This window comes from Ursus arctos, unplaced genomic scaffold, assembly GCF_023065955.2.
Source record: "Ursus arctos isolate Adak ecotype North America unplaced genomic scaffold, UrsArc2.0 scaffold_3, whole genome shotgun sequence".
Lineage (NCBI taxonomy): Eukaryota > Metazoa > Chordata > Mammalia > Carnivora > Ursidae > Ursus > Ursus arctos.
The window spans coordinates 102,252,861-102,277,216 of NW_026622985.1; the positions used below are offsets into that span (position 1 = coordinate 102,252,861).

General features: G+C 48.5%; 1 protein-coding gene across 11 annotated transcripts in view; it reads left to right on the forward strand.

Moving 5' to 3' along the window:
• The window catches only part of DYNC2I1 (dynein 2 intermediate chain 1), a 56,524-nt gene extending 34,243 nt beyond the window's left edge, over positions 1–22,281 (forward strand). For all 11 annotated transcript variants that reach the window (XM_026479241.4, XM_026479240.4, XM_044392243.3 and 8 more), the window contains 11 exons: positions 787–916; positions 3,250–3,422; positions 4,299–4,461; positions 8,109–8,222; positions 8,317–8,378; positions 8,861–8,912; positions 12,290–12,350; positions 15,308–15,407; positions 15,605–15,736; positions 17,754–17,977; positions 21,901–22,281. In XM_026479241.4, coding sequence (XP_026335026.2) covers positions 787–916; positions 3,250–3,422; positions 4,299–4,461; positions 8,109–8,222; positions 8,317–8,378; positions 8,861–8,912; positions 12,290–12,350; positions 15,308–15,407; positions 15,605–15,736; positions 17,754–17,977; positions 21,901–22,075 — 1,386 coding nt within the window. In that variant the 3' untranslated portion in view covers positions 22,076–22,281. The remainder of the gene's footprint in view (positions 1–786; positions 917–3,249; positions 3,423–4,298; positions 4,462–8,108; positions 8,223–8,316; positions 8,379–8,860; positions 8,913–12,289; positions 12,351–15,307; positions 15,408–15,604; positions 15,737–17,753; positions 17,978–21,900) is intronic.
• Positions 22,282–24,356: the final 2,075 nt, after the last annotated feature.

Consider the following 24,356-nt stretch of genomic DNA (forward strand, 5'->3'; position numbering starts at 1 on the left):
GACCCTGACGTGTGGGTTTGAAGTCCTCCTGTTTCTCCATCTGTATTCTGGACACATGGTGGTTCCTTCCCTCCGTGCTGTGTTATGGAGAGAGTATGCATACTTTTTGTAATTTTAAATTTAATCGGCTTCTCATTTAGGGTCAGTTCATGGGGAGCTATGAGGAGAGAGCCCTTGGTATAGGGTGAGGAGAAGGGAGGTTGGGCTGGAGTGGGAATGAATGAGGCCAGAGCAGGCCTGGTTGGGTCTGGGCTGACCTTGACCTCCCAGCTGTCTTTCATCTGCTGCAGCCTAACCTCCCATGCTGGTCCCATTTCTGCGGTGGATGTTTCCCCTGGTTCTGCCGTGTGTTCCCCTTACCCATCATCACCCTAAACATGACCCTGTTAGAGCTATTCCAGTGACATACAGCTCATTCTGTCCTCGCCGTGGCCCCATGAGAAAGACAGTGGTGGTGTGTGTATGCCTGACATATTTTTATACCCCTTCTTTGGTCAAGAAAACTGGGGTAGTCCGCTGTTTTCCTCCTCCTGTTATTTTTAGCAAAGCGTTTACATAATGTCTCTCCTGTGGAGTTTATGTTACTGGAACTTTACCTGTTAGTTTCTATTGTGCAGAAATAGCAATATAATTTTGTTCTTTTCATTTTTATGTTGTCTTGGAGTTAAGTAGTTATTTTCAGAAATGTGATAGATGCGTAGGTAATGATTTGCGTGTTTTGTTCTGTTCTTACAAAAGCATGTATATCTGAAGTGCTCATGCAGGACTGCTCACTGTCTTTGACAGGTGATTGCGGTCTTGCTTGAAGAGGACCGTGTGGGAGCCGAACCCAGCTGGAGCCCCAGGGCACAGGACAGCACCCTGCATATCAGTGACAGCTCCTCTCAGCTGAATACCAGCCTGCCATTCCTTCAGAGTAAGGGGCTATCCTTGATGTGTGTTGAAATCTTATAGCAAGCACTTACGTTGGAAGAACTGTCTTTACTGTTGTGTCCTGTGTTAACGTCACCGGGTTTACTGAATACAGAACAGAGTCAGCATCCGCAGAGCTCTGAAGTGCAAGGTCGGTTTTCTTCTAAACAGGAAACTGCGTTAGAGTCCCGTGAACACTTGCCTGAGGTGATGGAGGGGGTGAGCCGTAACTTAAATGAGTGGAAGCTGAGGTTTTGTGTGTGTGTTTTAGATCCCATGTCTTCCGGTCTGTTACTTGGTTTCTCTTGGTTCCTTGGAATGCCGGCCCCGGGGAGCCGTGTGAGGGGGTGTTCCGTGAACGCAGTGTGCACAGCCGCTCTGTGCTTCCCACGGGTCTTCGTCCTCAGACCTGGTCCCAGAGCACCCCAGGCTGAGCAGCTGCATACATGTGTGACCGTTTAAATTGCTTTAAGCAAAGTGCATTCACGGGGTCACATTGATGTTTCTCGAGCGGGTCACCTCTGCCTTGTTCCGGCTGGTGAGGTAGCAGTTGCAGCCTGTCCTGGTCTGTGTTTGGAAGGAGAGGAAGAATATTTTTGTTAGTTTCTTAAATAACTTGTTTATTGTACTGTATGCACTTGTAGAAAGAATAAAACTGTATTCAGGGCTCTGACAGTAAATAAAATCGTGTACTGAGAGCGTGGCAGTTCGATAGCGTTGTGATTGGACTCAGGCGCACTGTGGTACGGGGAAGACCAGCTTCTCCAGCTGCTGCGATCTACCTGGGGGCCCGGCGTCTGGCTCGCCCGACACCCCAGCCTGTGCGCAGCCAGGGCTTGGTGCCACTTGCTCTAGATGTTTCTTCTGCCCTGCCTGGTGTCTAGAGATTTAGGTTCACATATGTTCCTTTGCATTTACCATGAACAAAAATGGCATTATTAGTTTAAAAAAACTCACGTTCTGTGAGAGTTTTTCATTTTTAAAAGGTAATAGTTACTCTATTAGAAAAATAGTAAATCATTTTATCTATAGTGTTCAAAACATGCATGTTCACACTCCCACACCCCACCTCACCTCAAGAAATGGGAGTTAAAGCTGTACTTTTCTCCGGGAGCTGATGAGTAACAGCAGCTTACAAAACCAGAGGGAGCTTGGGTTATATACACGCACTTGGAATCCTTTGTGAGAGACACATGGTGCACGTATGTTCTTACAGAATGGGGCCCCTGCGTGTGGTGGGCAGAGTTCCCCCGCGAACAGTGTGCAGGTTTCTCTTGTTGGTTTGTTTTGTGTTTCAGTAACATGAATTCAATTTTTGAGAGAAAGCGGGGTGGTGGGGAGGGCAGAGGGAGAGAGAGAGAATCTTAAGCAGACTTCACGCCCAGTGTGGAGCCATCTCAAGGCTCTGAGATCACAACCTGAGCCGAAACCAAGAGTCGGACGCTCAGCTGAGTGAGCCACCCAGGTGCCCCTTCAGTGACATGAATTTTGAGGTAACAGAAGGAAAATGAGATTAGATGACAGGTTATCTGACAGAGTGAGGAGTTGGTCTCACCTGTGCACCTGGGACTTGGTCACATTACACCCCAGTCTGTGCCTTTCGCAGATCTGTGCAGTGCCATCCTCACTGTTCAAACACGTACCACACAATGATGTGGCCAACACTGGCCTGCTGTTTCTTTGGGTCGAGTGGACAGAAGTCCTGCCCTCCTGACTGAAAAAGTGAATGTGCAACGTGTCAGGGGCGAGTTCCGAGGAGAGGAAGTGACAGGGCTGGTGCTCCTGGCTCCCGAGGGAGAAGGCCTCCCTGTGCGAAAACCACAGGCTTCGAGGGGCTCAACAAGGCACGAAAGGGACCCCCTGCATGGCCTGATTCCAGATCGCATCCAGGCAACTTGGTTCTCTGGGAGTAGCTGGCAGGCAAGGTGTGGCCTACCCCAAACATCAGGAAAACCATGAGGCCCGCTTGGGCCTTTTTCAGGATAAGCAGTGGCCATTTGTTGAAACCTAGACCTCAGGCCCAGGCAGCTATGAAAGGACTTTATTTCTTCATTAAGGGGAAATTTATTTGAAATTTTAAAAAATATTTATTTGAGAGAGAGAGAGAACGAGCAGGGGGAGCAGCAGGCAGAGGGAGAAGCAAACTCCCTGCTCAGCAGGGAGCTTGATGTGGGGCTCGATCCCAGGACCCTGAGATTATGACCTGAGCCGAAGGCAGACGCTCAGCCAACTGAGCCACTCAGGCACCTTTATTTGAATATTTGCAAGTGTGTTCATTTAACATGGATTCTGGCAAACACTAACATGCAGAAATACTTTTCTCATTTTTACCCACAGATCGAAAAGTGTTGTGCTTATGTGCCTCTCAGGTGCAGAGACAGAAGGTGGTGTCTGTGCATGGGCTGCCCGGAGCCGCGTTCGCCCCCGCGCTGGACGGCAGATACGTGCTGTGCGTGTGGGATATCTGGCAGCCTTCGGGGCCTCAGAAGGTCCTGATATGTGAGTCGGAGGTATGACCCCCAGAGAGTCGTAGGTTTATTGAGAGGGGCCTGATGTCAGGTAAATGGCAGTGCAGGCCCGTGGGGACTTACAAGGTCATTTCATTCTCTTCCCAGCCACCCTCAGCTGTGTGCAGGTGTGATGGGACACATGCCTGTGTCTACTTTGACTCTAGAAATTCTTAGTTCAAAGATCAACTCAGACTGAAGAAATCTGGGCTTATCACAGCCTTGTAGGTCCATTGGGGATTAGTAGGTGTCAGTGTAGCTACAGACTTCATAAAGATGTTGGTCACCCTTGGCATGGCTCTGGAACCCCAGAAGTGTCCTTTTGGGCTTGCATGATTTGAGTCATGGATATTTTAGGGGTTTCTTAGCGAGCTAAAGGTTTTCGGAGTCCTCTCTTATGCTTCTCCCAGCCCCTCGTTAACAGGTATAGTGGGAGAGCTGTCCTTTTAGGTTTGCTTCCTTTTGGATTGGGAAAATACATATTTGTATTTTCCTATTCATATGCTCCTTGATCTCAAAGTCATTGATTTTCATTGAAGCTGTTGAGAAGAATAACTTTTATAGGTTTTGTGATACAGGATGTAAATAAAATGACAAAGCATGACGTTGCCATTCTGGGCCCAGTGACTTGGGTTGAATGGAGGGGTCATGGTGCATGCTCCGTGTGCCCAGCTGTGTGTGAGGCACCCGTGTTTGTGAATGCCAGTCCTGCAGGGTGGCTTGTCCTCCCTGCTTTCCACTTGGAGCCGAGGCTGACTTGCACCTGCTTAGTTCTGGTGGGGGGTTCCCAGGGACAGTGTGGGACACGGGGGTGTTTGGTGCTTCCATTCCCATGGCCTCACATTTTCAGTCTTTAGCTTTCTGTGTGTGTCATTCCAGGTCATGTGTTGCTGCTTTAGCCCTTTTAAAGCCTTTTTACTGTTTGCTGGGACGGTGCACGGCTCGGTTGTCGTGTGGGACCTACGAGAAGACTCCAGAATTCATCATTATGTGAAGCTGGGCAATTGCTTCTGGACGTTCAGGACAGCAACGTTTTCTACTGGTCAGTGACACCCACCTGCCCATCCGGTGTCTTCTAGAAAAGTCATGAGAGAATTGAGGAACATCTGCAGTATCTTTGCATTTATTCATTCAGATTACCCCAGAGGATGGGGTCTGACCTATGAGCAAAAGAAGCATTTGATGAATAGTAAAAACAAAAATCTACCCAGGCAGTGCTCAACTCATGGCCAACAATGATGAGAGTGCTCTTTCTTATTAAATTTCTGGATTCCAGTGAAAAGTTACCTCAGTGAAATAATTTTTAGTTTTAAATTAGCTTAAGGCATATTGGTACGTGTGTATTCCATGGCTTAGTTAATCCCTCTGATGCCTGAAATAGAAAATGATTCACCTCTTGGAGGATGAAAGGACCCTGAATATCTGCACCTGCCAGGATCTTTAATGTGAACTCTTCCTGCCAGGCCGTTGTAGCCACAGTCACGGCAGCCACAACCAACCATAGCCACAGCCACAGCCACAGCCACAACCACAACCAAACAACCTCAGACCGCAGCCTCAACCAACAACCGCACCCACACAACCACAGCTGCCACCACAACCACAACAACCACCACAACCACCCACCACAACCAAACAACCAACAACCGCAGCAGCCACAGCCACAACTCCCAGCCCTTGGTGGGTGCTCGTGTTCTGGGGCTTCCTCAGTGCTTTGCAGACGTTGGCGTCTAAAGCCTATCTTGGCCTGCTTCCCTGCTGCTCAGGGAGAGGACAGGCATGTCCCTGGTCACCCTGACTTCATGGCAGGGCTGCCCGCAGACCCCATTGTCTTCACTCTGTCTTTCTCGCCATTCCTGTCCAGGAGCCCCTGTGCCCCACGTGCACTTGGTTTCCTATCTCTCCTTTCCCACCAGCCACCCCTCAGTTTTCTCTACCCACAGTTTTACTTTTTCCCGATGTCAAATAAATGGAATCCTATAGAACGTAAACCCTTGAGCCTGCCTTCTCTCACTTAGCATTTTCATTTACGGGTCCCTGTGCTGCTGCTGCACCGGCAGCTCGTTCCTCCGCTGTGTGCACTGTGTTTCCCTGTACGCAAGGTGGTTAGCATGTGGTCACTCCAGGTGTTGGAGACGTGCGGAGAGCCTGCATCAAAGGGCCTGTGTCGGCACACGGACCGTGTTGCAGGCCCAGCCACGTCTGAGCTCCTGGTGCTCTGCACCTCACCAGCACGTGGTACTGTCAGCTGTTCAGCTGTTCTGATAGGTGTGTGGTGGTGTCTCATTGTGGTTTTCATGTGCATTTCCTGATGACATATGACGTGCAGAATCTTTCCATGGGCGTTTTAAAAAAAAGATTTATTTATTTGAGAGAGAGCACGTGCATGAGGTGGGGGGAGAGGGGCACAGGGAGAGGGAGAGAGAATCTCGAGTACACTCTGTGCTGAGCACGGAGCCCAATGTGGGGCTTGACCCCATGGCCCAGGATCATGACCTGAGCCAAAATCAAGAGTCGGACGCTCAGCGGACTGCACCACCTGGGTGCTCCCGTAGGCTTTCTTTTGCCACTGTGTGTCTTCTTGGGGAGCTGTCTGTTCAGGTCTTTTGCACATTTCTACAAGTGATTTATTGCCTTCTGGTTGAGTTATTAAGAGGTTTTTGTTTGTTTTTTTGTGAATATTTTGGATGACAGTCCTTTATCAGGTGTGTGTTTTGCCAGTATTTTCCCCCAGGCTGTGGCTCATCTTCTCCTTTGGACTTTCTGTTCCCAGTCTCCCTCCATGAGAGCTTGATACCACACATAGGTTACATATCTGTTTGTGTACTATATGCATACCTGTGTTTTATACTATTAGCCTCACAACTGCTAGTTATTTTACCATCAAAAGATGGGTTTATTTGGGAATGGCAGAGGGTTGCAATCCAGATAAGCACGCTATGGCAGATCTACAGACAAGTGCAAGAAACACAGGACAGGGGCATTATTTTTGGGAGAAGGAGGGAGTTGGGAGGATTGTTTTGAAGGAAAGCAGGGGTTCCGGGGTTTCTCACTGGCTGAGCTGCAGGGGTTGCAGTGAACATCTTTCCCTGGTGATTCTGTCCGGTGGAGGGTTCTGATGTTGGGGTCTCTAATTGACAGTGCTCGTGAGCAGCACTGAGTGCTGCGCTCCCCATCTAGCCTCCCAACTCCACCGTACTGAGGTTTCCCTTGATTAAGTTTCACAATGCATAAAAAAAGGTTTTTTGTCCCCTGACAAACAATCTTTGCCTCCTTGGGGGCAATGTTGCTGCTGTTGAGAATGTATGAGTCTGATGCTATTACAAAAGATAGCTTTTTGTGTGTGTTTTTTAAGAGATCTTATTTGAGAGAGAGAGAGAGAGAGAGAGATCACAGAGGGAGAGAGAGAAGCAGACTCCCCACTGAGCAGGGAGCCCGATGCGGGGCTGGGATCATGACCTGAACTGAAGGCAGACACTTTACTGACTGAGCCACCCAGGCGCCTCCAAAAAGATAGCTTTTAAAAAATGTGCATTTTCTAATTGCTCCTGATATACTAATTAACGTTTGACTTCACCACCATGTTCAAAACACTAGAACTATAAGTTTTTAAACTGTACATACAGATAAGTGACTCCATTCAAACACCTACTTTATTTTCTTTGCCATCTAAATGTTGTCCCTGGGACCAATCAAATCTCACTAATCTCCCAGCGTGAGCGAGCCATGGAGTTTCTGATCCAGCCCCTGCTCACCCCCCCACCAGTGTCCTGCTCCTGTAGGCCCCCCCAGTGGTCCCCCCAGTGCCCTCCCCCTGCAGGCCCTCCCAGTGTGGCCCCCCATTCTGAGTACATGGGCCCCCCTGAGTGCTGCCCCCAGGGCCCCTCCTCAACTCCGTGAACTGGAGTCTTGTCTGCTCTTACCAGTTTTTCCCAGGGTTCAGCTCCAGTTCTCATTTTGTTTCTTGCTGTTTTCTCTCCATGTCTGTCCTGGGGTTCTGATTTCAGGTGTTGTTGCTTGTTTACTTGCTTGCTTGAAGTACATTTCCAAGTGCTTTTGAAGAGATGTGATGCAGTCTGGAGTGGTGAGTTCTGGGCTTCTGCTAAGTGCTTGTTTGGGGCAGGAGAATTTTCATCTCAAATACTTTGTTCTCACAACAGTTTTGTATGGAGTTTGTCTTGATTTTCTTACTCTTGGACCTTTTGTAGATGGCTATTCTAGGTCAAAGGAGCTTTATTCTGTGAGCTTGTGAAACGTTGTTTCTTTACTGGGTGGGGCAGGCGAGTGTCTCTGCTCTGTGCGCTGCTGTGCCCTGCCCCTTCTGTCCGGCTTCACTTTCCGGCCTGTCCATCCCTGTAGTTGGTGAGGCCCAGCCTGCGAAGCTGGATTTGCTCTCTGAGGGCGCTTTTCCCTGGTTTCTGTTCCGCCTTCGACTCCATCTTGCCGTGGAGAGTCTTAGCCTCACTCCTGGCCTCTGTGCCTGTAGTATTGTTGGAATCAGGACTTATTTCTCTACTTCCAAGGTGTTTTGAGGTCTGTGGTCTCTGTTTCATGGTAATGCCAAAAGCCATGATCATGCATCATTTTATTAGGGGTCCATATTGGTTTTGTGCTATTTGGGGAGGATGTATCCCCACATCACTTCTGTGACTTATTTACATGTGGTCTCCTGTGTGTTTTAAACCCTAGACGGTATCCTGACTTCAGTAAACCACCTCAGTCCTGTTCAAGCAGTAGAACCCATCTCCACGTCTGTCTACAAAAAACAGAGTTTTGTGCTTTCCCCCTTTTCTACTCAAGAAGGTATGTGATCTTTCACTTCTGTAAAATCCTTCAGCCAAGTGACACGATATGGTCTCCTTGTTCACAAGCCATTTCTTGTTTCTGTTTCCACTAGAAATGTCAGGTTTGTCATTCCACATTGCTTCCCTGGATGAAAGTGGGGTTCTCAACGTGTGGGTGAGTAGGATGTGTCCACGTGCTCACACACAGGGCGGTGCCCACTGAATGCATGGGCTCTCTGACCTGCCAGTTCTGTGGTCGTCCAGGCGCTGATGAGTGCCTGGTGGTCGGACGATGATATACTTGGCTAAGACGGGAGCACCAAGGGCGAGACTGGCCTGACTGGGAGGCTCCTGCAGGACTTCCTGGGGGAGTGAGGGGAGGGGCTGGGGATGCAGTCTGGGGGGCTCTCGGAGGACGCACTGACACTGTGGCCACTGGCCAGTCTGAGTGAAGAGATGTGAAAAGAGGTCAAGGAAAGGGATTCATAACATTTAAAATACTAGTTCTGAAGTTAATGATCAGTGTTTTTTCTGGAGCAATGATGTTTTTAGTACCGAATGTAGAATGCTACCTTAATTAGAAATGCACTTTGCTTAGATTGTGTCCTCGTAGATCCCTGACAGGCACTAATACTCATTTCAATGTTCTGTTTTTAGGTGGTCGTTGAATTACCAAAGGCAGATATTGCAGGCTCAGTAACTGATTTAGGTAACTATTAAAGAAAAAAGTTAATTTTAGTCAGTGTTTTCTAGAGTGAATAGAAATTAAAGATACCGACAACCACTTTGAAAAATAAGTAAGTAGCTACCTGAAAAATGAACATTAACGTTCTGTGTTGTATAACCATAATCAACTCTGAATGGACGCCTCAGAGTCGTTCAATGATATTCCTTCCTGCTGATGATGTTTTCATTTCAGGAAGGGCTAATAGGTTCTATTTCTGTCTGTGTGTCATTCTCTTCTCGGTGCTCCTCCCATACACTCAGGAGTCTGAGTGCTTGAACACATGTTCGTTGTGGGCTGTCTTCCCTCGGTCCTACTCGGGGGGCTCTCTGAGACTGGTGCTGGCATAGGGCCGCAACGGCCTCACACGTCGGGGGAGTGAGTTTACTGAACTGCCCGCGGCTCGCTGAGCCATAGAAATTGCCAAGAGGCCCAAAGGGGTTCCTGGCAAGGCTCTGCTGGGGCTCCCGCTCCAGCATTAGGGGGATGCACAAAAGGAGTCCTCAGGCTGGCTCCCCAGGAGGGGTTGGCGAGAGCTTTAAAGAAACTTTGGTGGGAAAAGGGTGACGTCTAAACATGTAGGGCAGGGATTTTTTTGTTGCTCGCACACTTACCGGTCATGCTTCTTCATACGCCGCATGTCTAATTAGCACGTGAAATCCCCACCGCTAGGTGTGATTTTTACTATTATAATGAGGGGGAAAGTTGGTGAAGGGTCAGCGCTGGGGTCCATCTTGGCTCAGACTGGTTTGGTCTGATTCTCACAGCCAAACTTCCCTTTTAGGTGCTGGAGGGTTAGCACGTTGTCTGAACTGGTCAAAAACTGGGTCTTGGGGGGGCGCCTGGGTGGCACAGCAGTTAAGCGTCTGCCTTCGGCTCAGGGCGTGATCCCAGTGTTATGGGATCGAGTCCCACATCAGGCTCCTCTGCTATGAGCCTGCTTCTTCCTCTCCCACTCCCCCTGCTTGTGTTCCCTCTCTCGCTGGCTGTCTCTATCTCTGTCAAATAAATAAATAAAATCTTTAAAAAAAAAAAAAAAAAAAACTGGGTCTTGGGGGCTTGATGGGAGCTTGTGGCTTCTGGTGCCTGGCTTAGTTTCTGGCAGTGAGTAGCCCCTGTAAGCAGGGCTAGAAGACTGGGTGACCGTGGCGTGTGAGGGTTCTTGGATGGGGGACTGGAGTCTGGTCCCCACTCTGTCTCAGAAGTGTGAGTCAGCTCCAGCACTTTGCTGCTTTTGATGCCGTGGCGTCCAGTGCTCTGCTCTCGCAAGACTTGGGCGTGATGGACTGTTGAGTCTGTTCCGTGGGTCTGGCGCTCTCTGACTGTCCTCACCTCATTAGTTCAACTGCTTACTTTGTACTGACCAGCCACCTTCACCCTGTCTGTGTGAGGGGCGTGCCCGGCTGACACTGGTCTCGTTCCCCCCGTCTGGAAATTAGAGAGTTAGAGATGGGGCACTTTGTGTCCATAGAGCAAATGCAGCGTGCTCTGTGCTGAATGTCAGAGACAGTGCTTGGAAGTACTGTGGACTCTAACTTTAATGAAAACAAGCCTGAACCATTTTACTGTTTTCACTTGTAAACATTTTTGAGGCAGAGTAACCATTTTCTCACTGTTTTCTTATAGCATCCTCTCTGCTTATTACAAAGCCATCGTACGGGGTCTGTACTGAGCCTTTGGGGGACTCCTAGACTCTTGGGACATTAGAGCAGGGCAGCGTCTGGGAGGAGCTCACCCCCTCCCCCGTGTGGCTTGATGGTGGGGCCGGACTCAAGAGTTGGGCTCAGGCTGACCCTGCCCTCACCCAGGCTGACGCCTCGGACCCAAGGGTGTTGCAGCCTCCAAGTGCATCGTGAGGCTGCCTCTGTTGCTCACTTGTGCCAGGAGCAGGGCATTTTAAAGGAAGTTTAGGTGGTGGTGAGGAGTTAGCAAGTCTCTGCCCACTGTTAGTTCATAATGTGCCTGTGGAGACAAAATGGTTTTGCACACAAATACTTTGTAGTGATACGGGATAGTCACACAAGAGTTATTGTAGGGCAGTGTGTATTTCATCGCTAAATGTTGTTATATAAAAACTCCTGTTACCTGTAGGACCACTTACCCAAACTCTGACCATGTTTCGGCTTTGCTTTTGGGAAAAGAGGAGATGCCATTCATACCGGTAATCAGATCAGTGCTGGAAGAGCTCTGGCCATTAAATGCCCATGGGAGTGTTTGAGGTCTGCGTAGTACGTGAGCGCTACCTCCGATCGCACTTACAGCTAATCACTCTCCATCTTTCCTTCATCCGTTGGTGAACAAGCTGGGTCCTGTCTTGGGTGCCAGGGGAGCAAGGTGACAGGATGCTGGCTCTGCCTCAGGGAGTGTTGTCTTATGGGGAGGTTGCCACACCAGCGACAGCCGTTGGTGATGTGACCACTACGTCACAAGAAGTGCTTACAGAGGGCGGAGGACCCAGGGCAGGGAGGACTTCCCAGGGGAGGTAATAACATTGGGGCTGAGACTTTCAGCACTGGAGTTCCTGCAGGAGGACAGTGCTGGGGAAAATGGAGGGCAGTTTCGTGTGACGACATTGAACATTCTCACGTCAGAGTTGTAACCGTGACAGAGCCCATCACTGTAATTACAGTCACCCTTCCTGCTGCAAGTTTCATTTATCTATATGGTTATGGTCTATATACTCCCAAGGTTCTAGACAGTACCTTGCCCAGAATTTGGGTTTCAGTATACATAAATTTTTAGTTCCGTCCTTTGCAGTAATTACAAAAAAAGGAGGAGGATATTGGGAACAGACAAAGGAGGCAAAGCCAGTGAATGGCTGAGGGGTCAGAGCTGTGGCCCTAAGTGCTTTGGGCATCCAGGGAAAGAATAGCTCTGTTGGCCCAGGGAAGGGGGAGGGTGCCAGCGCTGAGGAGCAGGCGCGTTCCACGGCAGAGCAGTGGCCGCTGGGTGTGCCTCCGCATCGGTGAGGACAGAGGTCCTGGGTATTTCTGACGAGCATCAGACCACCAGTGAGCACTTACAGCAAACTATTCCTGTTGGGAACTTATGGGTTTTTGGTTTTGTGTTTTTGTTTTGTTTTGTTTCTTTGCTTAGTGTACCGCCGTTTTTTTTTTTTTTTAATTGTATCAAATCCAAAAATGTAAAGGCTTCTTGATTGCTTCCACAATCCTTTTCTCATAAGGCAGTTTACAGGAACCTTGCCTGCATTAGGGCGGGAACACTCTTCATGGGCCCACGTTTTGGTGTCATTTCCTAACACAGACATTTAACCAATGAAAAATGATTCCAGGCAACTGTAATTGGGTTTTGGTTTGACTTGTGTTAAGAGGTGCATTTATTTGTGGTCTCCCTGTCTTTAGGGCTGATACCCGGAGGGAGGATAAAGCTGGTGCACAGTGCTGTGGTTCGGCTGAGCGACAGGTAAGCCTGTGCCGCTCGGAGTCGGAACGGTCCCTCCTCTCCCAAGACCGATCCCCCACAGAGGGAAATAACGTTAGGTAATTGCACGTACAGAAAATGCGCGGTTGGGTGTGCGCTGAAAAATCCAACTTTTCACAACGTATTTTTGCTAAATTAGTTTAATATTATTGAGTCAGTGTAATAAATACAGTTACCAGGTATAGAGCTAACATTTTTTTCTTTGATTAGAATGATTTCTTTTTTTTTTTTTTTTTAAAGATTTTTTATTTATTTATTCAACAGAGATAGAGACAGCCAGCGAGAGAGGGAACACAAGCAGGGGGAGTGGGAGAGGAAGAAGCAGGCTCATAGCGGAGGAGCCTGATGTGGGGCTCGATCCCAGAACGCCGGGATCACGCCCTGAGCCGAAGGCAGATGCTTAACCGCTGTGCCACCCAGGAGCCCCTGATTAGAATGATTTCTATCTTACAAATTGGTACTATTCGACTATTTTTCATCCAGTTTTAATACAACTCTGAAGTTAAATAGTTAAGTTTTAGGAACCAGAAACATTAATATGAAAGTTTTATTCAGAAATTTCAATTTCTACTTTTACTCCTATAACTTAATGTGACATAAAAATTTTTATTAAATATACAAATATCATTTGTGGTATTTATATATTCCATGTAAATTTATTTCCAAAACATCTTTTTCTTGTCATTTATTACAGTTGGGGGTTATCAGCATGCAATTACCCTTGAAAAGTTTTTTATATTTGCGTGATTCCTCTGGGTTGTAGTAATGAATTTGTACCTCCCTTGAGATTGTAAATCACCTTTAGTTGGTTTAAATATAATTACTACAGGGAATCCTTTATGTTTAAAAAAGTCAGCTGGTACACCGTAGAGCCGGCTGTAGGTGACTCCCTGGCCCTCACTGAATCTCCCTGTGGGTCGGGGAGGTGACAGCTGAGATGGGAGGTAGACAAGGAGCGTGCTCAGTCAGAGGGAGCGGCACCAGGGGCGTGAGCACCCGACCCATCTAGGAAACTGCCCGCCGGTTTGCTGTCAAGAGAGCTGGATGAGTCGCTGGCCAGGCCTCAGAGTGTTTGCTGTGCTGGAGGGTCCAGACGGCTCTCTTGCAGGAGGCAAGGAGTCAGTGCAGGATTTTAAGGCAGGGAGTGGCATGTCTTATTTGTGACTTAGAATGATCAACTTCGCAACAGTGTGAGATTGGACGGAGGAAGGGAGACAGGAGGCTGTTGTAGGTTGATTAGAAGGATAGGGCTATCTTGCGTGTGGAGGGCTTGACCTCAGTTAAAGGGGTGGAGCTTGGAGGAGCTGCCTTTCACCAGGTGTCTGGCTCGGCTGCCAGGTGTTCTGCACACAAGGTGAGGAATGGGAGAGAAGGGGCTGAGCTCGTGGTGCTTGTGGAGATGACCAGGAGGCAGCCAGCTCCGCAGCAGGGATCTCAGCTAGAGGCACAGACTGGGGAGTCCTCAGCTGACCAGGGACATTTGCAGTCCTGATTGTGGGTATGGGAGAGAGTGGCCAGATTCCCAACATCTGGCAGAAGGAGCAGTCATGGACCCTTTCCTGTTACAAATATGTACACTGTATAGCATAAAAACTAACAATCAACTAAGTAGTTTTTCCAGTGAAGAAGAGGACAGTGCCAGCCAGGAATGGAGCTTGAAGTCAGCACGCAAGCCTTTGTCTGGTGTGGAGGCTAGGGTGTCAGTGTGGCTGTCACAGGCCTCGCAGCTGTATGGGGCTCAGGCCCTGTGACCAGTGATGCATCAGGCTTGCCTGACGCTGGGGGCTAGAATTGAGAGCCCTTTGTGGGATTCCTGAGTTCATGGCCCCTTCAGTGAGAGAGAAACTCAGGAAGTCCCACCCCAACCCAGGAGAGACAAGGGGGCATGGGAGACTTGAAACCCCAAACTCCTGGTATGGGCTGGGATCCACGAGCCGAGGAGGTAGCATCAGAGTCTCAGACCAGTGGCTCACCGTCAAAGCACTGGACGGCTGCCTGGTAGGTGGTGTTCGAAGGTGGAGGAGGAGGGCCTGTCCTTCCCACGGAGAAGGCACTTTGAGACCAGGCGACTCCATCCGATTTAGAATAAGAGCCCTTATTAAAACTCCAGCGTTTTATTCAGGGTAACTTACTGACAGGGAGGATTGAGCAGGTGAACATCCAGAGCTGTGCAGCTCTTCTCTGCAAAGTTCAGACCTCAGTGCACAGATTTTATAGAGTAAGGGGATGTGAGTAAGTTCAGAGGGTTCACATATAGCTCAAAGGGTTCGTGTGCAGCTCATTGCAAGCTCACCTTTAATTAGACCTCATGGCACCATCTGTGCCTTGGGAAGGGGAGACCCTACATTATCTTTAACAAATTGGTGGATGGCCAATTTGTCCTGGCCTCAGTGGTTATTTCTAAGGTCTGTATATTACTCTCCCAGGGGCCCAGAACACGTAGCCCCAGGAGAGGACATGCACAAGATGGAGTCAGTATGTCAGCACTCCTATGAGGGGGGGATGCTCCCACGAGGTGGGCTCCCAGGGCTCTTAGAGGAAGCAGTTCAGAAAGAAAAATTATCAAGACCGTAAACCTGAAGAACCATCTACCATGGCACAATGAATGGGTTTAGCACAACAAGAACTTGGGATAATGGGACAGTCTAAAAGACATTTCTAGAAAGAAACTAACATCTCTGAAATTTTAAGTCCATGAATGGTTAAGTAGATTACACATAGCTGAAGAAAGAATTAGTGAACAGGAGACCAGAGCTGGAGGAATGTCTAGAGCTTAGGGAACAGAAAAAGAAATGGGAAAAGAGCAGCAAAGAGCCACAGAGGAAAGGTGAGATCACCAGCTCTGTGTCCAGACACCTGGTGAGGGGTAAATGTGTGAAGTGCTGTCATCCCTACGGTGTCAAACAGTTCATCTGCTCATCTTTGCTGTTTCTTTCTAGCCTTTCCCATAAAGGCTGTGAATTCTGGGGGGCCACACGAACCCTGAATGTGAAGTTTCTGCCTTCAGACCCTAGTCACTTCATTGTTGGCACAGACTTGGTAAGTAAGAGTTTAAATCTCATTTAAATCAGTTCGTAACTCATTTTTCTTTCATAGTTGCTTGGCAAATATGTTCATTAAAAATTAACTCATTATTTCCTTTTTTAAATGATGCTGTGTAATTGTTTCAAGAATAACCGCTTTATCCAGCCTCATACCTAATCTCTTTTAGTCACCATTGGTCTTCTTACCACCAGGGTCTTATAAGTCATGGCATCAGACAAGATTTGAGAGTATCTCCCAAGTTGTACAAACCCCAGCAACATGGTACGAGACCAGTCGAAGTGAATGTCATTGATTTTTCACCATTTGGAGAACCAGTATTCTTGGTAAGAAAGTCAGTTGTTAAAGCACCATTTCTGTTTGGGCAGCAAACCACTAGCAGCGATCTCGGGGGGGTTTCTTTTAAAGTTGGTCACTTATCAGTGCACTTTGGTGCCCATGGGCTACGTGGGGGAGGTGCCCTCTGTGCAGCCGAGGCTGTGGAATGGATCTGAGAGGTCTTTATCTTCACATAAGGTGGGCTTATAGGAAAGTTACAAAAACCTGCCCGTCACATCCCACTCTTCCTTCTGTCACTCCATCCTCTCTCTCCCAGTCTGCGTGTGAATGTCCGTGCTTTCCTGCCTGAGAGGAGGTTGCAGAAATGATACTTTATCCCTAAATAGTTTGGTGTTGGTTTCCTAAAAATAGGGTTGTTCTGCAGCTGCAGTCCAGCCTTGACCAATAGGAGGTTAGCATGGGAGTAGCCCAGCATCTGATGTGCGGGTCTGATGGCCATTCCACGGCCATCCCGATGACATCCTAGTTTTTTTTTTTTTTTTTTTTTAAGATTTTTTATTTATTTATGTGACAGAGAGACAGCCAGCGAGAGAGGGAACACAGCAGGGGAGTGGGAGAGGAAGAAGCAGTCTCCTAGCCGAGGAGCCCGATGTGGGACTCGATCCCGGAACGCCGGGATCACGCCCTGAGCCGAAGGCAGACGCTTAACGACTGCGCTACCCAGGCGCCCCGACATCCTAGTTTATACACAAAATAAAACCCAGGCACGAATCTCATTTGGTTCTGGGACAGTTCCTCAGACATTTTTGAAGGGCTTAGGGTGCTCCTCAGTTTGAGTCTATGTGATGTTTCCCCACAATGAGTTTCAGGTTTGCTCTGACCTGCGTCACCCAGCTCCTCCACTGCGGAGTCACCGCTCTCCCTGTCTGATTCCCGTGTCTGTGGGGAGGGACACGGACACTCCATCAGCGCCCCACACGCAGCTCCCCAGATCCCCTGCTGGGTGGATATTTATCAGCAAGGCTTGCCTGCAACCATTATTGGGGTGATTGGGAAATGGTGATTTGCTAGTCCTGCCCTTTGTTTTCTGTTACTGGTTGACTGTGCCCTGGTAGGAAGGGTTTCCCTTCTCTCCTGGGCAGGCACTCATGTATCTATTTAGGACGTCAAGTGGACACATGGCTGTTGACTCTCCTCGGTTGGGTCACACCCTCTGCTGCTCGGACGTCCCGGGGGCATCCTTCAGGCTGGCTCTTGTATTTTCTGGCCTCATTCTGTGAGCCCTTCTTTACTTTCTGGTACAGTAAACTCCGGAATCAGCCATTTCTCCAAGGAGTCCTGGCTCCAGTCAGGAGAAAAGTGCTGAGAAACCAAAATCTGGGCAGTAAGATGTGCTCGCTGGGCAGGACACAGCATCAATACCCGCTTTGATCTCTGCCTGTCATAAACCCGGTGCTGGCCACACATCCCTAATGCCAGGGCGACCCTGGTTCCCTCCACCCACCTGTCAGTGGGAGGCCTGGCTTCTCTTACCTGTGATGTATGCTTACGTGCTCAATCCTAGAGTGCACAGAGCATTTTGTGGTTGTTAACTCATGCCTTTGCTCTTGTTGAGGAAGGATGTGAAGGGCTAAATACATTGAGTTAAAAAGGAGTTAAGCTCCTCTAAGCTAAAAATTTGGGCTTTTACTAAACAGCCAAGTTTTGTTTTATAAAAATCTCAATCCAAGGGGAATATGTAACCATATTATTTGTTCAAATTTATATAATCTTTTTAGAAAGGTGGATTATTGATTTCTATGGGGCCTGTCTTAACAGCCTGCGGTTGAATTAGCAATATTCAACTTTGTTAAAGATAAACACCTGTCTGTATATTCTCTGAGTTCATTATTGGCCATTTGGGGAAGGGGAAGGGGGTTCAAAGTGTATCAGGATCTCCAGGGTGAATGCTCACCTTGTAATTTGTGAGGACAGAGCTAATGCTCTGAAGAGTGTCTGTCACTGCTGAGACTGAGTGAGAAAGAAGAAAGAATGGAGACCAACCATATCTACCCCTGTCCCCAGGCCGGCTGTTCAGATGGAAGCATCAGGTTACACCAGCTGACATCTGAGTACCCTCTCCTGCAGTGGGACGGCAGCACGGACGGCCACGCAGTCACAGGCCTACGCTGGTCCTTGACCAGACCTGCCGTGTTTCTGGCCCAGGATGACACATCCTGTATTTATATCTGGGATCTGCTGGAAAGCGATCTGGGTCCTGTAGCCAAACAGCTCATCTCCCCAGACAGGTGAGTCTGAGGGTGTCCCTCCCAGGCAGTTCTTCCAGAAGCGTCCGTGGTGGTTTATGGGTAAGGCTGCTACACTTCAGACTGTGGTTATTCATGCTTAAATTTAAATATTTTTATATTTACATATGTAAGTAATATTTTGAAAACCACTTTAGGTTATTTCACATTTAGTCCAGAATAGTCTGTGGATTAAAGAATTCACACACTACTATTTTCCTATGATTATCATTCTCTTTATTTTTTCATTTATTTGAGATGGAGTGAGGGCAAGAGAGTGGGAGAGCGCAAGCTGAGGGGGGGGCGGAGCAGCAGGCAGAGGGAGAAGCAGGGAGCCCGACGCGGGACTCCATCCCAGGACCCGGGGATCATGACCTGAGCTGAAGGTAGACACTTAACCGAGCCACCCAGGCTTCCCCCCACCCCCCGTGATTATCATTCTATAAATAAAGGAAGCTTTTTGTGAGCTCCTTAGTTGCATTCATTTATTAGTCTTTTATTTTTATTTATTTATTTATTTAAGATTTTATTTATTTATTTGACAGAGAGAGACAGCCAGCGAGAAAGGGAACACAGGCAGGGGGAGTGGGAGAGGACGAAGCAGCCTCCTAGCAGAGAAGCCTGATGTGGGGCTCGATCCCAGAACGCCTGGGATCATGCCCTGAGCCAAAGGCAGACGCTTAACGACTGAGCCACCCAGGCACCCCTATTAGTATTTTAAATTCAGTATTTGAGTGATACACAGTCTTCCTTCTGGTTTCTAACAAGGGATCCTACATGGGAATTAGTAATTCACATAGTTTCACCTTAGTGTCATTCTTCTGCCCTAAAATGATGTCCCAGGCAAACCAGCCCCATGTGCCTCTGCAGTGAATAAGGTGAAACCCAGTCATGCGAGTAGCTATTGATGTGCTTTAAATAATCCCGTTTTTGTTGTTTTGTTTAATTGAAAGTTGAAATACGTATCAAGCTTTCACTATGAAGGGCTCTCTCTTGACCCCACTTTGTCTCTATACCTGTTTTCTTTCTTGAGATTTTCTGTTTCTTGTGAATACATTCTCCTGCTGTGAAATGAAGGCTCCCAAGACCTGGGGAGAATGGGGGCCGCCCAGCTGTATCCCACATCCCTTTGTAGAGGAAAGACAAGGACAAGCGGTGATGGAAACCAGGATATGGTTTGATAGACGTTAGGATACACCAGTAAGACCTGAAAAAATGAAGACCCGTGTGTATTTAGTGCAACTACTAGGTACACTTACATGATTCTAATTATTAAAAAAATGCATCATCAAAATCCAGACTGATTGACATATAAACACAGAATGCACACACAGTTTATTCCCCAAAGTTTGTCAGTTATTTAATAAAACGAGCGTTTACCGAGCACCTACTGTGCTGTGGGCAGCACTGCAGGGTACAGCGGTGAACCAGCTGGCAGGCTCATGTCCTGATGGGGCAAGATGGGTAGTAAACAAAATAAACTAGCAAGTCCCACAACTTGTGACGGGGAGAAATAAACAGGGAGGGATCAAGTGTGGATTTTCAGTGGGGCAGGGAAGGAAGGTCTTACCAAGAAGAGGGGAGGTTTGGGTTCTCCTGGGGTCAGGGCAGGGGGCCTCACCCTCCCCATGCCCTCGGTGGCAGTGGGGACCGGCCGGCGTGTCCGGGTCTCGGGAGAGGGCAGCACGCTGAAGCTGCACAGAGCAGGGGAGCTGCTGAGGCAGAGCAGAGAATGATGTGGAACATTCTTTTGTACATGCCTCCTGTTTGGTTAGCAGCAGTGTTCAGTTAAAGAAGTAGTATTCCCAGAAAGGGCTCAGTGTTTCTTCAGCTGCAGAGAAGAGCAGCAGAAGAAGAAACTAACAGAGTCTAAAAGGCACGAGTTTAAAGGAAGAATTTACCACATTTAGGTGAATTTAGACCCGTGGTGATAAGTAACCTGTGGCTCATGGTCTGGGAGCAGAAGCCGGCCAGGCGGTGAGTGTGTGGGCAGCAGGCGCTCTGGGCCAGCTCGGATGGGGCGGCAGCTGCCTGTGGAGCCCGGACTGTGCCTTCGGTTCTCTGCCCTCGGCTTAGGTTCTGTCTGGCTCGCAAACTCCAGGGGCATTTTACCTGGAGCGTCACAGTACAGTCTGGTGCTTTGACATCTGTTTTCGTGTAGACCCAGCTTCGCGGTGCCCCGTGGAGCACGCCGTGTGGTGCCCGCGTGTATCGCAGTCGCCGTGCAGCAGGAGCTTTCATGTTTGTCACCCGCTACTCATGTTTCCACGTTTGTGGCAATTAAGCTTGACTGTGTTTTACACTAGTCACTGAACGGCGGGGTTGAAGTACTAAGTAGTACTAAGTGACGACTAATTTTTTTAATTTAAATTCATGTGAGTTAACATATAGGGTAGTATTAGTATCAGAGATAGAGCTCAGTGATTCATCAGTTGTGTGTAAACCCGGTGCTCATTACATCACACGCCCTCCTTAATGCCTGTCTCCCAGCTTCCCCTGCCCCCTCCCCAGCAACCCTGTTTGTTTCCTAGAGTTAAGAGTCTCTCATGGTTTGCCTCCCTCTACGATTGTAATTTTTCATGGTTTGCTCACCTGCCACGAATCGTGCTGTGGCTCTCCAGAGCGTGGCCTGTGGGTGGGTGTAGACTGACTGGGCTCGGAGGGGCTCAGTCAGGTCCCTGTCAGGGTGTGCTGTGCTTGCCTCACAGAGGCCTGGGAGTTGGAGGAGTATTTGGATTGTGGGGACGGATTTACGGAGTATTAGTGGGTGCTCAGACCCTATGGGGCCACAGTGGGGATTCTCTGCTACGTGCGACTGCTGGCATCTCCCTGGAGGGGCTCACTGCTCCTGTCCTGTGCCAGTCATGGATCCCACCAAATCATGGCCCCTGCAGGTGCTGTTGCTGGCGGCCCCGGTCATTATGAGGAGACAGGAGGGGCGGGAGCACTGAGGTCAGTATGAGGTGGGCATGGTCTCAGCCTTCTTGGAGAGTAAAGGTGGGATGAATGTGTGACAGAGGCATTTCAGGGGTGCTGGGGATCCCTGACCAAATCAGGCCTAGTCAAGGGATCTGGTTGGGGCTCGGGGAGACCTCTGGGGTGACGCCATTGAGGCAGGTCTCAAAGGATAAGTGGAAGTGAACCAGAGGAAGATGGGAGGAGTAGTGTCCCAAGAGGCCGGCACTGCAGGTGCCGTGTGGGAACTGGGATTTGGGTGGCCTTGAGCAGCCAGCGGACCTCCAGCAGACGTGGGATCCACGTCGCCAAGTGTCTGTCAGCAGTCTGTGAGGGGAAAGGTTAGAGACAGGACCCAGTCAGAGAACCTGGTCAGTGAAGGGACAGGAGAGGCAAGATCAGGGCTGTGGGGCTGACTCCGCGTTTCTTTCTTTTTTTTTTTTTTTAAAGATTTTATTTTATTTATTTGACAGAGACAGCCAGCGAGAGAGGGAAAACAAGCAGGGGGAGTGGGAGAGGAAGAAGCAGGCTCCTAGTGGAGGAGCCTGATGTGGGGCTTGATCCCAGAACGCAGGGATCACGCCCTGAGCCGAAGGCAGACGCTTAACGACTGTGCCACCCAGGCGCCCCATGGCTCCGCGTTTCTTGCTGGGCACTCGAGGGCCACTGGCATCCCCATTCACCAGAGGAACAAACTGGATGGGAGGGTCTAGCGCTCAGGGCATCCAGCCCAGGTGTCTTGCGGCAGCGCGTCCTCTGCTATGATCTGTGACTCTCACAAGCAGTCTGCAGAAATGCGGAAATACATTTTCTAAGTGGTTTCCATAGATTTTTATATGTTTATTTCTGGCCTAACCCTTCATTTGACTATTACTGAAATTTGTAGAATTTTCCTTGCTTTTTACTCCTTCCTTGGAGGATAGATAATTTGGGAGACTCATGATCACACAGCATGTGCTTCTTACTTTCAGGCTGGTGGCCATGACAGTCGTGGGTGAAGCAGAGAAGGCCAGTGGCAGCTTCCTGGCCCTGGTGCTGGCTAGAGCCTCTGGCAGCGTGGACGTCCAGTACCTGAAGAGGGCGTGGGCAGCCCCCGTGGGAGACGAGCTGGGGAAGCTGCGACTGCTCTTGCAGGAAGCCCTGTAGAAGGGGGGCTGTGGAATAGTGGGCTGTGGTCTTGGGCACAGCAGACAGGGCCAAGTGATGACCCACTTGGGAAAGACAGTTATATCCATGTGCATGTACATTGATGTAGATAGAGGACATGTATTCTGTATGTAACTTATTTTTCAAGAATGTCACCTCAGTGTTCCCAGTAAATAAATCACTATTTTTTGAATGGAAACAACAAACATTTTAGTGTATGACTGAACTTGAGAGGAAACTTGAGAGCATCATGTCAATTATGTTCTTCTCCGAGAATCTTTCTACTTATTTTTAGAATAGCTTTAAAATATTAGCACATTATATTTTAAACAATCTACCATGAAAACGTACTTCAATGAACAATTTTCTTAGTCCTGCAGAAAAGAACATACTCAGGTATAAATTAAATGTAGTTACATCATTGAAATGACCTCTGCCAATCGTGTTTTCTTAAAACTTTCTTGGGCTTCTGTTGGCATTATTTGAATGTCAGACACATTTTACATTATGCTTTAGTATTTGAAAATGTCTGTATAAAAATAACCCAAGTAAATAAATGCTCTTGGATTTTGCACTCAGTTATAACAGAATTTCAGGGTGAGATCCAAGAAAGCCCAGGATGGTCCCCTGGCCAGCACCCAGTGTCGCCTGGCACAGTGATGCGTGAGGATGGTCAGCGAGGGGCCAGTAGGGCTTCCTTCTCTCTGGCCAGTGGAGCTTCCACTTAAGCACCAGGAAGAATCATTGCAGAACATGAGCGTCTTTTACCCGGGAGGGGTCTGGGAGGCTGACGCCCTGGGACATTCCAGAGCATTTGTCACCTTGTGTAAACGTGTGTGTGTCTGACTTGTTCAGTTGATGTGCTCTGCCTCCTTCTCTGGACCAGCAGCTCTGTGGACAGAGGTGGGTCTCTTTTTTCTCACCATCGTCTCTGAGGGCTGTGTGCCTGCGTCGCACGCAGTAGGCACTCAGCCAGTGGTGAAAGAAGGAAGAAAGGAATGCATGGCAATCGAGTGAGTTAGCAGTGTGGCTGTCACTAATACGGAGCAGAGTCCTATCAGAATGCCGTATTTCATGACTGGATGTGGAAATTTTAATTCTGTAAACAGCCTAGTCCCCTGACCCCTCATCTACCACCACCCTCCAGGTCCTTATTTGTGAAATTTGACCTAAACTGAAATTGAGAGGAAATTACTGAAATTACTCCTCTAGTAATAATGAGTGACCTCCAGCAACCTCCAGAATAAGACGACATCAAGTTAGCAGCCATACTAGCTCTTCTACATCCCAGTAGAGGCTCAGGAAGACACAGAAGGGACAAAGCATGGCCACCAAAAACTGACCCACTAATTAGGAGCAAATTCTAGGTGTGAGATCATTGGACTCCACTGAAAAGTGCCAATGACACCTAGGGATTGATGTCCTCCCACTGGAGCCTGTGTCTTGGACACGAGACTCTTGCCTGCAACGCCCATCCTCCCCATCCTCCAGGGGAGCTGCTTCTCCCTTCAGTGGATGCTGCTCTCTGCTTTACAGAGCTCCTCCGTGCCCATCATCAGCACCTCCTTCCTTCCATCCACATTGAGACCCCAATACCAGGAAATACCAAGAGGAAGATAAGTGCCAAAATATAATTTTGCCAAAATTGTCTTCAAGGACATGTGGGGACTAGAAGGGTCCCTCCAGCAGTCCTTACTGGAGAAGCCAGTTTTGGAGGGTTCTGCTCTTTGAATAGCTTGTTTAGAATATCTAAGGGACATTAAGGAACAGAAGAGGAGGGCCCATCTGAGTCCAGTGGTTCGGCACTAGAAAGAGTCTGCTTTGGGCTGGAGGTGTGCACAGCTCTTACCCAGTGTCTAGAAGGAGAAGGTCCCACTGGACCCTGCTTGTTGGCAACCACAGAGTCTGGACATGAATGCTGTTTGAAGGAGGAGTAGACCAAGAGTGATGAATATAGTGCCGCAAAATAGATGACTCGGCAAGTGTAAGAATATTATCCTGAGGACCCAGAAAGGGAGCAAAGTAAAACAGGCACGCAGCAAACAACAACAAAACGATAGTCTGTAAGGAGAAATGGGTTCCATGAAAAGGAATAGAAAGCCACAGGAGAAAACAGATTTAACATTAAATGCTACAGAAAATGTGTAAAATAAGAGTTAAAATCCACACTGAAGATGACGAATGGGTATTTTCCATGAGGAATAATGGGTCAGTGGTGTAGAGACTTACCTGAGGAGTTTCTCAGATTGCAGAGGGACAAATTGATGGAATAGTGAAAGAC